General features: G+C 46.9%; 1 protein-coding gene across 1 annotated transcript; it reads right to left on the bottom strand.

Annotated features, from left to right (window-relative positions):
• Positions 1 to 6457: 6457 nt before the first annotated feature.
• Positions 6458 to 14576, bottom strand: YWHAH (tyrosine 3-monooxygenase/tryptophan 5-monooxygenase activation protein eta). The gene is made up of 2 exons (XM_061603270.1): positions 14132 to 14576; positions 6458 to 7834 (listed from the first exon to the last, which is right to left on the bottom strand). The coding sequence occupies exons 1-2, from the start codon at positions 14216 to 14218 to the stop codon at positions 7178 to 7180; spliced, it is 744 nt and encodes a 247-aa protein (XP_061459254.1). The 5' UTR covers positions 14219 to 14576; the 3' UTR covers positions 6458 to 7177.

The raw sequence follows: 14576 nt of genomic DNA, 5'->3' as shown, positions 1-14576 counted from the left end.
CCCAGCAGGAGCCCAGGGCGGCAAACAAAAGCACTAAAAACACTTTAAAACATCATAAAAACAGACTTTAAAATACATTAAAACAAAACAGCTAAAAACATTTTTAAACAGCTTTGAAGACATTAAAAAAAGGTTAAAACATATTGTGTGTATTTTTAAGTTTAAAAACATATTAAAAAAGCAATTCCAACACAGAAGCAGACTGGGACAGGTCTCGACTTAAAAGGCTTGTTTGAAAGAGGAAGGTCTTCAGTAGGCGCCAAAAAGATAACAGAGATGGCGCCTGTCTAATATTTAAGGGGAGGGAGTTCCACAGGGTAGGTGCTGCCACACTAAAGGTCCGTTTCCTATCTTGTGTGGAACGGGCCTCCTGATAAGATGGTCTCTGCAGGAGGCCCTCACCTGCAGAGCACAGTGATCAACTGCGCATATAAGGCTTATAATTGTCAGTTCAAACTGAATCTTGCCTCTGTAATTAATATATTTTTGTCATAAACCTCATATTCAATTACTCTAAACCGCCCTGGGCTCCTACTGGGAGAAAGGGTGGGATATAAATCTAATAAATACATAAATAAATAGATTACCTGGTTGCCAATTCCCCCTTTTAGAAAATCTCTGCCATGGGGCCACACTGTGGCTCTTGGCTTGAAGCTCCAAACACGTATCATTTGGGGAACAGGTGTGTATGCTTCTACACCTGTACAGAAGGTCATGTGGCAACAGCATGCTTTTCTGGAAGTAGGGTTACCTCTTCTCCTGGAGCTCAGACTCTGAGAGGCAGAGGGCAGAGCCTCCTTGTGCCTGGTGTGGGCAGCGCATGGCACATGGTGAACCAGGGGCCAGAGTCCAGCTGTGCCTGCTCCATCAGGGGGAGGAGCATGCACAGGTGACAGACAGGTGGGGCAGCAGAGGAGGGTAGAGCTAATAGCAAAAACTCCCACCTCAGGACAAACAGCCCCCTCCCCTTGGATCTGGCTCCTCCCCCTGAGATTTTACTTCCTCTTGAGAACCTGAGAAGATGCCAAATACCATAGAAAACTCAAAACTACACTCCTTGGGACCTGGCAAGTAGTGATGAGGAAGATAAAGTTGGAAGATTCTTCTGGAATATTCTTATCCAGGTAGGAAAGGAATCCACAAATTGCCTCCCCACCCCCACCCCAGAGCAATGCTCCATTTTTGACCAGGAAGAAAAAGATGCTCACCTGCAGGCATTGCCTGAGCAGCTCCCAGCCACATTCCCATGGCTAGACTACTGCACAATGATCTACATAGGGCTGCCTTTGAAGAGTGTTCAGAAACTGCCACTGGTACAGAATGCCACTGGCCGGCTGCTGATGGAGGCCCATTGTTCACAGCATCTGTCTCCAGTATGATTAGATCTGCATTGGCTCCCAGTTTTCTCTTTTGCAGTTTTTTTTTAATGCTATGCAAGTTTTGTTTTTCTTAAATTCTTGTGTTTTGGCTACCTTGAGCATCCATGGAAAGGATTAACATTTAAAATAAGTAATAAAATTAATTGACATTCCAGGGGCTGGTTATTACCTTTGAAGGTCTACATGGATCAGGTCCAGAGTATTTGAAGCTCTGTTTGCTCCTGTAGGATCCTGCCAAACCACTGGGGTATGGCCACTGGATATGTGGAGCAGGGCCTTCTCGGTTGTGGTGCTCACACCTTGGACCTCCCTCTCTCAGGAGGCCCACCTAACTTCTTCCTTCTTAATGTTCCAGAAGCCAAGAGAGACTACCTGTGTGAGACTCTAGAGTCACTGCCCATTGGTGTCAGTCAGCCTCGCCCAGCCTGCTTCCCTCCAGACGTACAACTCTCACCAGCCTGGGCTAGTGGGGTCAATAGTTTGGGGTCATGGGAGTTGCAATCCAACAACATCTGGAGGGCACCCGGTTGGGAAAGGCTGGAATAGACAATCCTGAGCTACATGAATTATTGCTGCGACTCTGTACAAAGCAGCTTCCTTTGGGGGACGGCTGTAGCTCAGCGCCAGTGCATCTGCTTCTCAGGCAGAAGGTCCCGGAGTCAAGGCCCAGCAGCATTTCCAGCTGGGGAGGGAAAGTCCCGGCTGAAATCCTGGAGGGCGGCTGCCAATCTGTGTGAACAATGCTGGGTTAGATGGATGCAAGGCAGCTGCCTATGTTCCTAAGCAGGGACAGCCAACGCGGTGGCCTCCCGACATTGTTGGGGAGCAAATCCTATCTTCTCTGACCATTGGCCATGCTGGCTGGGGGTGATGGTGGGAACTGTAGTCTGCAACATCTGGTGGTCACCCCATTGGCTACCCATGCCTTAAAGTAGTGGGGAGCGAGCAGTTGGTCAGGAACCACCAATGACGTCCTATACAATCAGCAGCACTAGTCTGCAACAGACACTGTGATGTGGAACTACTGCTGCTGCTGAGATGGAGGAAGCGTGGCGGGGAAACCAGGAGTGGAGTTTTGTGTGACAGGACTGTGAACTCAGTTCTGGTTCTGACAGCAAATGCTTGGGCTGAGCACATGCTGAGAGGCACCCTGCTCCTTAATTTTATGTTGCCAGCTCCCCCCCCCCTTCCTCAGACAGTATTTTGCATGCGGTTCTGACTGGCGGATCCTGCAAGCCTGAAGTCTACCCACTTCTGCCTCAAAAATGTAAGATTAATGCAATTACTGAAATAACACGTGAAGCATTTACTACAACTTGAAATATGGAAGGTTCCATTCCCATTTGTTTCCAGTGAGGTTTGCACAGGTCAGTTTCCTGGCTTGCATTTATTTTTTTATTCTGACATTTATTCCCCACCTTTCCTCCAAGGAGCACAAGGTTATGTGTAGACATGGCTGAGTCTGTTTCTTTTTCAGTCTTCCACCTTGCCTCACAGTAGGCAATCTCTGGCTGAATCAATGGTATACAATGTCCAGTTTTTCCAGCCAACATTCACCACTGTTGAGGTGTGCATAATCCCTTCTGAGGCTGTTATTCACCTTTGATTGGTTGATTTATTTCTGTTGTGTGCGCCTCTCTCCCTGTTGAACAGGAACATCTCCAGAGATGGGTCAGATATCTCAGCTTCCTCTTTCTTCCCAGGGCAAGCTGGCTCAATCTCCCTAGCAACTCTCCTCAGTGGAACAACGTCATGCTATCTCCAAGGCAACCATTACTAATACAATGATATCATGGTGTTGCCATGGAGATGCTCCATGAACGTCAAGGGGAAAATATACTCTAAAGTAAACAGGGGTAATGTTGGTGGTGTGTGCGTGCAGGAAAAGGCAGGATGAAGAACAGCAAACAGACAAGACAACGAGGGAAACAACATTATGCATCTTTGCCAGAAGGAATTAGCATATCCCTCGCCTGACTCAAGAATCAATCCTTGTGCAGTCCTGTTTCATTTTGAAACAAATAACCCTAGTTCTACCCTCTGTAATTTCCATAATTGTTGCTGTTCTAAGCAGCTATATTTGTGAATATTTGCTTGCTTGCAGCATGTCCAGACTCCTGGCCAGGCTGCAAACTTAAATTGAGATTGGTCATCTCTGTGGATGCTTCAATAAATCCCTGAATGATATTTCACAATACACATATTGAACAAGTCTGATGCATAAAGTATCGGACAAAATTGTCCTCAAGGGATGAGTTTTGATTAGTACTGGAGGATGGAGAAGATTGGAAGCCTATGAGAATCTGTTGATGCCTAAGCGACAGAGCCCACAGAACTGGGCGCTGGGATCCCAACTGAAGAGCGAGGTTCTGTATACTATTTGCCCACCAGAACCTTTGTAGTCCAGCAGGGTAGCTGCCAGCTAGAATTTCTTGGTCCAACCAGTGAAACTACCATCTGTGAGATGCTCAGACGTGGTCAATACAGTCAATGAAAACTGCAGACCTGTCATGTGCACCCTCAACCCCAACCCTCTGAATTCCACTTCGTCTCTGCATCAAGGGCCAGGAAGGATTTTCAAGGCTGCTAGCTGAGATGCACTTTTATTTCTGCTTCAGACACTGACCAGAAACCAGCACGTTGTGTATTAATGCACAAGAGAATAGTTGCAAACTTGCCTGCAGCTCTAACATAACCAAGGCCACTCTGGATGGGATTTTCAATGGTCTGTATTCCAAGTTGCCTACAGTGCTCATCAAACTAGAGTGAAAATGCAGTTCTGAGCATTAATTCTCCTTGCATGTGAGCAACATGACTGTCTGAACAGTTTCTCAGCCATTGGTGCAACTCAGAAACATTAAAGTCAATGAGAAGTTCTGCCAACATGGCACAGGATTGTTGACTGAAGCCAGGAACTCTGATCAGAAGCTCCAGCTCATCGTTATCCATGCAGTGCCAGAGTTCCCCCCCACACACTAGGCCAGATCTTTCTGCCTTTAGCCAGCAATGAGGAATCCTTGCGGGTTGCGGCAATGACATTTCACCAGCCCCACCCAATTGTCTGTAACTACTTGGATTTTTTTTTAACCACCTCAAAATGGGGAGTACTGCAAGTTGGCTTTATTTTTATTAGTTACTACCAATCAATAACTGCTTGCTAAATCTATGCTGATAGTTTTGCTTATCCTTTATTGAAGGAGTGCTTTCTCCTAGGGAATATTTCACACCTGATTCTTGCTCTGCTGAGACTATGAATCCACCATAAAGAGAATGGAAAACAAAAAGCACATTTATGTATTTGTGTGATGGCAGTCATAGGAAGCAGCTTTCTACTAGGCCCATCTACCTCAATATTGTCTACACTGACTGGCAGCGTTTCAGGCACGGTCTCTCCCAGCCCTACCTAGAGCCTAAACCTGGGACCTTCTACATGCAAAGCACATGCTCTGTCACTGAACTACGGTTCTCCCCCCGTCAGACTGGCTGCAGTTTTAGACTCCCTGAGCATCTGGCTCAAGAGGACTTTTACAGTAACTCAACATTTGAAAAACAATAAAGGGCTTTGTTTCCAAAATCATCAGGTTTGCTCATGCATTTTGGGAAGCATCCTCCAACTGGGTCCCCTCCAGCAGTTTTGGACTAAGACTCCCATCAGCCCCAGCCTAGTTGGGCCAGGCTGCATTTGGGGCTGTTATGCACACAGTGGAACTTCTGGAACTCTAGGATGTGCCCACCAACCCCTTCAAACCTATCAGCCAGCAATTAAGGACGGGGCTGCTGTGACCAACCACTTAAGACACTCGAAGAGAATCCTAAAAAAATGCAGAGTCTATGCTCAAAAAGCCACAGCCAAACTTTAGTGGTCTGTCAGTGCTTGCCCTGTGCCTTGATTTGGCAATGGAGGAGGAAGACAAAGGTCAGTAAAGATCTCACATGAAAGGCCACCAGAACACTCCAGGCTGGAAAGAGAGGGGCAATTATACTTGCCATTTTTCTGTGCAGCCTCATTGGTCAGAATCTGACTCCTTGTGCCTATGCTGGCCTCAGGGTGATGCTCTGATTGTCTTGCCAGGTCTCTCTGCAGCCCAGGAGATCCCTGAAGGAAATGTTTGTGCCTTGCATGATAGGGAACTGGCTTTTATACCATTACTCTTCTTTCATGGCAAAGGCAATGTTCCAGGAATCTGTCCTTAACTTACATGATGTCATCATATTCCAGTGGGCGAATGTGACTAGGACAACAGGAAGAGAGAGTTTATGCAATCAGGCATACTTTAAAGTGAATCTGTGTAAGGCTGGCATACCAGTGATCAAGAGGAGTTCTACGGCACCCGCAGGTCATAAGAAAAACTCACATCTTGTCCACAAACAGTAAAATGAATCAGGCAAACACTGCAACTGGAGCAAAAGAAATCACATGGTATTTCCATGTTACTGGAAACCAGCTATCAGTGAGGAAGGGCTGACAGTTTTGAAGAGTTCATTTAAATCCCAAGATTGCACACCTTTTGAATATTATTTGACAAACACTTGAGAATTGGGGAAGGTTTGTAAGCATCTTTGCTCCATCTTGTGTCTGCCACCAGGAGCTGCAAGATTGCTAGGAAGTCCCTTCTTGACAGACTGCCATCTAGCTGCTCCAGGGCTGGGGTGATTTCCACTGATATGCTGGGGCCCAGAGATTCAGCAGCAGTTGGGACATGCAAGGCTATCAGTGGCTACTGGCCATGACGGCTATGCTCTTCCCTCCATGGTTGGAGGCGGTATGCTTCCGAATGTCAGTTGCTGGAAACTGCAGGAGAGAGTGCTCTTGCACTCAAGTCCTGCTTGTGGGCTTCCCATTGGGGCATCTGGTTGGCCACTGTGAGGACATGATGGGCCAATGGCCTGATCCAGCGGGCTCTTCCGATGTTCTTAGGACTGTGGATAAACTTGGGTATACCTTTGCCCCTCTGTAGTAGCTCTTGTCTGTTTTATTGTTTGGGTTTTTTTTTAATATCGCAAACTGCCCTGAGAACCTTTGTTAGTTGGTGGGGTATAAACACTCCGGAACAGGCACACAACATCTTACACCTTCACCTCCCCAAAGCAGCAGTTTTATTTTTTTTTAATTTCGAAACACTTAATTTAGGAGAACTCTGGCATCTCATCATCCATCTTAACATGGGCTAACATTGACATTGCGCTGTCAGAATACACTGGCAACTGAACAGCCAAAGAATTCACAAAAAATAAATCATGATTCTTCAAAACTGCAAAAAAAAAAAAAAAAGCTTACAAGTATCAAAATCAAGACCTCAAGATGCATTGCCTGAAACCAAGTCTGTGCAAAAAAAGAGGCAAGCACAGACTGTTATAGAACCTCACATTTTAAAGTTGATTAAACAGGACAAAATCAGTTCACACCAACTTATAGCCATTTCCGTGTGTGTGTGTTTTGCATGTACTTCTGAACTGACACAATCCACTCCTTCCAAGAGGAAATTTAAAGGCTCAACTTCCAATCCTCCTCAAACACTTCCATTATTTTACTAACCCATATAATATGAATAAAATGAAACTAAAATGCCTCATTTTAAGTTTCTTCCTGCACAGTAGGCCACGATAAGCAGGGCTGACACACCATTTAGTCCAGCAGTGCCCATGAAGACCTGTCTGATGCCACACCTGGCAGGCCCCACAGCTGTGCCAACAATACATTGATGCTTAGCGCTACATACATAGTGTGATTGTGGCAAAGAAGTATTGGTGATAGTGATGAGGTGGTGGCTGATGGAAAGCTGTGATGTGGGAAGCCTTCAATTGTTGCCCTCCCCTGCCTCCTCATCCTGCTGGTCACTTGTCCAGAGAGTGAGGTTGTCTCGAAGCAGCTGCATGATAAGAGTGGAGTCCTTGTAGGAATCCTCGTTGAGTGTGTCCAGCTCTGCTATGGCGTCATCAAAAGCTTGTTTGGCTAGAAGGCAGGCCTGCTCAGGGGCATTCTGGATTTCGTAGTAGAAGACAGAGAAGTTGAGCGCCAGCCCCAGCCGGATCGGGTGTGTGGGCTGCATGTGCTCTTTGCTGATTTCGAAGGCTTCTTTGTAAGCGGCCTCCGACGCTTCCACAACACTATTCTTCTTCTCGCCAGCCGCCACTTCTGCCAAGTAGCGAAAGTAGTCTCCTTTCATCTTCAGGTAAAAGACTTTGCTCTCGTACTGAATGTCACTGCAGTTCTTGATCAAGAACTTATCTAGGAGGGCCAAAACGTCGTTGCACACCGTCTCCAGCTCCTTCTCAATCTTCTCCCTGTACGCCTTCACCTTTTCCAGCTTCTTCTCGTTCCCGTCGGCCATGGTCTTCTGCTCTATGCTGCTAATGACTCGCCAGGAAGATCGCCTGGCACCAACTACATTCTTGTACGCGACAGACAGCAGGTTCCGGTCTTCATTTGAAAGGGGCTCATTCAGCTCAGTCACCTGAAAATGCACACAGAGATATTGAGATTACCTAGCTGGGTGTGTGTGTGGAGGGGAGGCAAATATACCATCCTACATACAAAGCCACATGTCCAAGTTTCACCCATTATCTGTTTCAACAGCCAAAAAGCTCTCCAGGCCTTTATAGTTGCAAAAAGGCTAGTCCTTCGACACTGGAAGGAAAACATCACTGCATCAGTCCAGAGGTGAACAGAGGATCTCTCCATGCTCCCTAAACATGGAACAGTTTGACACCTACTCAGCCATTTGGACTGCATACATAGAAGAAGATACTGTCCATCATTAATTAGTTGTGTAACAACTGTTTAACAGATCTTGATCATCCTGGTCCGGGGATGACTAACGTACAGCCATCCAGATATTGTTAGACTCCAACTCCCATCAGCCCCATCAACCTGCATGGCCAATGGTCAGGGATGATAGGAGTCCAGCAACATCTGGAGGGCCACAGGTTAGCCATCCCTGTCCTAACCAAATAAAAATTGTGTGGCAATCACGTGTGTATGTTCTAATAACCATTTGGGAAAGGCTGACTGGTGCAGCTGTCTTGCCCTCTATAGGCAGAGTGTGCGCATGTGCACACAGACACCTCCCCACCCCCAGAAGGCCCAGGGTAACTAGAACATGACGAAGGAGTGGGACCTCTCTTGCCTTGCAAGTACTCATGGCAGGCCCAAGACAGCATCATCGCAATGTGGCGAGGCTGTCGGGAGAGGGGCACCATAGCCCACATATGGTGGAATTGCAGGATAGTATGCAAATTTTGGGAATGGGCCTTTGCTTTGATATTGGCTATTACACAATGTCTCATAGTGGATCTGGTGCTGGCACTTTTGATGGCTGAGACTGAGGCAAATCCTCAAGTCCATGATAAGGACCTAGTCTCTCTTTTGTTAGCAGCCACCAGGATGGAAATAGCCCACCACTGGAAAAGCCCTGAAGGGCCCTCTAAGGAGGAGCGGTGGGCAAAGGTTTGGGATATTGCCTTATCTGAGCACTTAACATACCATCACAGAGTGATTCACAGGCAGGCAAACAGTGATAAATTTGATATAATATAGTTCCCTTTCATAAGCTTTATTAACAGGAACACGGAGTTATGCGCTTCCCCCCCCCTCCATCCACTCAAGCTGCCCTCTGCAGGGGATGTTCCTAATCCATTTCTACAGCTTGAATGAAACAGATACAGTTGTTGCCTCGCTTTGTAATAATATATGTGATGTCTTGCACTGATACAGGTGCTCTTATTTTTGAGCGCTAGTTGTACTGGCTCATTTTACTCATGTATTATTTCCTTTTTCAAATTCAATAACAAAATATTTTTTTTTAAAAAGTTTTAATGGCAGTATCCCGTCAGCTACTATGTGCATGCAAGGCCAAGGGAAAGGGGGAAGAGGAGGCCAGCACTACTGTGAACATGCAGAACCCAGGGCTGGATTGGCCCTGCTATGGTCAGCAATGGATCTCATCACCTCTGTTGTCCACTATATTATACCAGTCCCAGACAACATGCTGACAAAAGCCTTTGCCCGATCCTACAAATGGCTTTGAAAGTTGTCTTCCAGCATGGCCTATGATACACATGCTTCTCCTAGGAAGAGGCTGGGTGTTAGCACGCCTCAAAGAATCACTACTCACACTAGAAGGAGGTCTTTTTAAGTAACACTGCCAAGGCATTGATGAACGCATTAGGGATGCTGCAGGAAGCAGACAATGATTAATTCAAGAGTATCACCAGGTTTTTGCATTATGTAATGAGACTATATTCGTACTATAACTGCAAAGCAGCATTATTATAGAATAATCATAGATTACAGGGCTGAAAAAAATCTCATGTACCTAAAATTATGGTGTAAATGCCTAAGAATGTGTATGTTTTTATTCCTATACAGATCTGGCACCTACCATTTTTGATGCAACTTCAAAGGAGCCTAGATGAGTAGCTGTGTTAGCTTGTTACAGAAAATGTCATTAAAGACCAACATCTATCAGATTTATTGAGGCAGAAACCTTTGTGGACGAATGAGTTGGTCTTTTTAGATGTCCAATAGCATTTTTTTGTGTTTGCTCATAAAAATGTAATCCTAGCACCTTGGATTTATCAAGCCACAGTTTGTTGATTTTCCATGGCAGGAGGAGGAAGAGCCCCACTTTGCACATAGCTAGATCAGCCTAGAATCAGAAATGCAGCTGTAACTTCCCTGAGTCTATGAGTACTTGGGGAAGGAAGGATCTGGCTGCTATGACAATGGAAGCTGGACATCTCTTGGCCTGGGTGAAAATTGGAGGGAGCACACCGCAGGAAGCAGAAGTGGAGCAAAGAGAAACTTCTTCCAGCTACCCAACATCCCTTGTGGGAGTGCTCAAGGCAACTTGGCCCAAAGTCATCCTGATGCAAGAAGAGGATATTGCAACTTCCACAAAGAGAGACATTAGAAGGCTTGAGCCATACAAATGAACAACTATGGGAGATGCAAGCCATATTCAGTATGAGATGGTATCATTAATGCAACAACGAATTAAAATATCCACAACCAGTTACAAATGTGCAAGTGAAGGAAACACGTAATGGTTGCTTTCTATAACACTGAACTCAGTTTGAGGAGAGAGGATAAGTGGGGAAATTTTCTACTGTATAAAAATACGTATAGTTTTGCTAAAGCTTTCCATATGAAGAATTTAAAGGTCTGTGTTATTAACATTTATTTCCTCTCATTTCAGTCTCCTAAATTACAGCTAATGAAATTCCTGCACAAGTAATTTGGAAAGCAGCTGAGCCCTCCTCTTGGATGTGCAGATATGAACTCATCTATAGTAGAAGGCAGGTGGCAGCCCTAGCCACTGACAAATAACCCTAATATAAATAGCTGGCCATAAGCGAGTACAGGACCAGTGGGACAAACTGCCCTAAATATTAGTTCAGGCAGTAAAAAACACTGCAGAAAGCTCAAAGACAAGCAGCCAGTAACCCCATGGGAGGAATGCACTTTTTACTGAATTAAACCCCTTCACTGCCATTCACATTTATAACTCCTTTCCCCTTTCAGTCTAGCAGAATACAGCTCCTTTACTACAGAAATTGGGGGGGGGGGAGGGACAAGTCTTCCAGGAGGGTGTCTTGATTGGGGGAGTCCATCCCCCCTCCATTACTATCTGTTTGTCTTCTGGATGGACACATGAAGCTTCACTTTCACAATATGGCTTACTTCTTGCCTACTACTCTTCTACAATAATAATAATAATGGTGATGATGATGAGGGGGATATGGGTGACGTTCAAGGAAATCAGGCAACTCTCCACACTACACATACAGTGGTGTGCATGCTCTCTCTAGACAGAAATGATCTCCATACAGCAAAGATGTCATGTGCTGAAACCCCACGGCTAATGCTTGTACACAAGAATCCACTCACCCTGGCACATCTGCTCCCCATGGAAAGCATGGTGCCACCCTCTGGTGAGCATGGCACACAGCTGGCCACACAAGGCCAAACTCTGCCCCTGCTGGCCTTTCTTGATCAGGAGTGGGCTTGATGGGTGGGGAAGACTGGACACTGCAGCCTGAAGAAATGCCTAACTGACCACACCCTCCAGGAAAGGCCAAAGGGAAAGAAAGGGGTGCTGTGCAACATTGCTTGGAGTGGTGCCCAACTTCCCACTCTCCTCTTGGGAGATGCTGCTCAAGAGCACTTGGGGGGCCTCCAAGCAGCAGCACCCTCACCTAGCATACTCCCCCACACAAAGGCTACAGGGTGGGGGCTTGCTTGGAGAGGAGTGGGCTAGCAATTACAATTTTGGGCTTCGCCATTGCGGCCATCCCAAAATTGTACATCTCTGATAAGAATGTGCAAGTCACCCATATTTGTCTTTGGAGTGGCAGCATGCTCTAATTTCACTATTTATTAGGAACAGCTTCTCAATTTCTTGTGAAACGGAAAAGTTACACAACAGACAGTAATATAAAAAGCCATATAAATTCTCATGTTGAGCACCAACCAATATGATTTCAAGTGCGCAGAATTGTTAATACACCCCCCCTCCCAAGACGATCCATTAAGGCTGCTAATACAGTTAAATATGACTGAACTGGAAGTAAGTACCTCTGACTTCAGTTAGATACAGTTGTAAATGAATGTCTTTAGCCCCAAGTATCAAACTGCTTTAAGCAATTTTAAATCTGCTCTAAAACAAAGTATTAGCATCCAGAACTGTGGTAAAAATCCCATCATTGCTTTAAAGTTATCAAAAAAGATGAGACCAAAGCAAAACAGAATCAAAGCAATAATATTGGATGTTAAGACCAGTTCAGTCCTACAATAATTGCTTTACCTCATCACCTCATCTCATAGGAAATTACACCACCCACAAAGAAGATGTTAAAAATTAGACATTACCTGGTACTGTATTTTGTGGAATGGGACAAACCACCCCATGTATTATCAAGAGGGTAAGCCCTGCCCCATTTCACATACTTCTCTAAGCACCTTGGCTCTAAAGTCTCCATTTTGCCTAGAAGGGTATCCCCCAGGTGAGGCTTAGGTGCCCAGGGCAAGAAATCAGCAAGTATGTGCTGGCTCTCTCCATTAGGACAGACCACAGGGGAATTAAAAAGCCACCCTACCCCACAATATGCCTCAGAGCTGCACCATATGGATCTTGAATACTATCCCCCAAACTGAATCCCCACTGCCACTGAAGCCTGCCTCAGATCTGAAATGTACTTGTGCCACAGTAGCTCAGGCTCAGAGTCAGTGTGCGGCAAGCAGATGGGCAGAAACATAATCATCCAGCACTGCGACTGTCTCCAAGGCTGTGCAGAAGAAAGAATCTGAAGTAGAATCAGAAGTGTTAACAGATAAAGGGGGGGGGATGTGCAAAATCTCAATGCACACACAAAGAGGAAAAGAGGGCAGACATTAATACCAGTCATTAAACATACTTCCACAGAAAGCTTGTAATGCCAAGGCAAAAACCCCAAATGAATTCTGTCAATTGATATTGGTCCCCTGGATTTGACACTCACCAGACAACTAGTAAGAAATTGAAGGAGATGCAAGAGAGCAGAGGATAACTGCTGGCCACCTGTGCCAGAGAAGGAAATTGACATGCCACTCATTTACATGTGGAAATTTATGCAATCCAATGTTTTTCTGTGGGCCAAATATAAAGAAGCCAGCCTAGTGGCAATAGAAATCCAGGCTTGTATAAGAGTTGTGTATGTTGTACAAGACTATTAAATTCTAATTTGTTTTCTATGCTACTGAATATTGAAATGATAGTGATAAGACAAAAAATTGTTCTGGGCTAGTCATTTGGAAGGCTGTTACTGAATAAATGCAAGAGGTGGCTGTTTAAAATAAGGGAGATGGATTACAGAACAGCCAAAAGACACTTTTCCAAAGTGTTTCAAGATGTTTTTGAGCCAGAACCCTATTAGCATGAGGGACAATCTATTAGGAAGCTCTTTAAAACAAGCCCTTCAACAAACATCCCAGTGGGTTCTGCCCCATGGCTCAGATCAATCTCTGTCCCACTATGCCACCCTGAACAGTGCCTGAATTCCACCAGCTCCACCTGGGCTCATGCCTTAGGGCTTGTCCTCCATTTATTTTCCAGGACACACCGAAACTTAAAAGGGTGATCCCTATGGCACTATACACACACACGCCCCATCGATGCCAATGCCCATATCAGCTTCTAAGCCAAAAGGGATGGGGAAGGAAAAGATAAGCTAACACTCCCCACCCAAAAAACCACTCACTCACTCACTCACACAGGCCTTCCTGCCCCCCTTCCCCAGCAGGCAGGGGGTAGTTAGTGGGCAGCCGCTTCAGGATGGCGGCTGAGAAGGAGGTGGGCGCCGCTGGAGCCACTGCGTCCTTTTACAGCTTCGCACCCCAGTTCTTGCCTTCATGGGGAGGGCTGGGAGAGGCGAGGGGCCGCAGCAGCACAGCCTGTCCAGGCCCCCAGGCCGGAGGGCCCAGAAGGAAGGGGCAACAGCCACCCCCAGCCACTCAGGACCCGCCCTTGTCCTGCCCCAATGATGGTTTATCTGTTTTCTTTAAGCTCTTCCACCAAAAAGCGCCCTTATTAGGATCCCGGGGAGGGGAGCGCCTGCCCTCGCAAGGCTCCCTACGGGAGACGCGGCACGAAAGGAAGGCGGAGCAGGAGGGAGGAGGAAACCAGCGGCGCAGGCGGCCCTGCTCAGTGGCCCCAATCCAGGCGCCCATCGGGGTGAAGCAGCGGCCCCTGCCCCTTCCTCCTCCGTCCACTCACCGCTTTCATGGCCGAGGCCATGTCGTCGTACCGCTCCGCCTGCTCAGCCAGGCGGGCTCGCTGCAGCAGCTGCTCGCGGTCGCTCATGCTGATGGCCGCCAGCGCCGTCGTCGCTGTTGCTGCCGCTGCTGCCGCTGCTGCCGCCGGGGCTGAGGCGGTGTCGCCGGGCCGAGCTGGGCTCTGCGCGCCTTTCTGAGGCTCCTCTCAGGGCCGGCCAAAGAAAACGGGAAGAGGCGGCGGCGGCGGCGCCTCAGCAGCAACGGCTCCCTTCGCCTTTTTTACCTCAGGAGACAGAAAACGCGGGAGCGAGAGCAGGCGGCGACACAGAGACAGCGCGCGCACACGCTGACTGACTGACTGGTTTGCGCACGCGCACTTTCACCCGCCTTCTCGAGCACGCGCTTCACTCACTAGCCAGCGCCCGAGCGGGGCCCCCTCCCGCTGC

Source organism: Rhineura floridana, chromosome 19, assembly GCF_030035675.1.
Source record: "Rhineura floridana isolate rRhiFlo1 chromosome 19, rRhiFlo1.hap2, whole genome shotgun sequence".
In the NCBI taxonomy this organism is placed as follows: Eukaryota; Metazoa; Chordata; class Lepidosauria; order Squamata; family Rhineuridae; genus Rhineura; species Rhineura floridana.
The sequence above is the reverse complement of the archived record's forward strand: the minus strand, read 5'-3'. Positions and strand labels throughout refer to the sequence as shown.

Excerpts from the sequence above, each read along its gene's own strand:
- YWHAH (XM_061603270.1), bottom strand. The coding sequence starts at position 14,218 with ATGAGCGACCGCGAGCAGCTGCTGCAGCGAGCCCGCCTGGCTGAGCAG. Across the intron at positions 7,835-14,131 it reads TGGCCTCGGCCATGAAAGCG|GTGACTGAGCTGAATGAGCC; the intron begins GTGAGTGGACGG and ends GTGCATTTTCAG.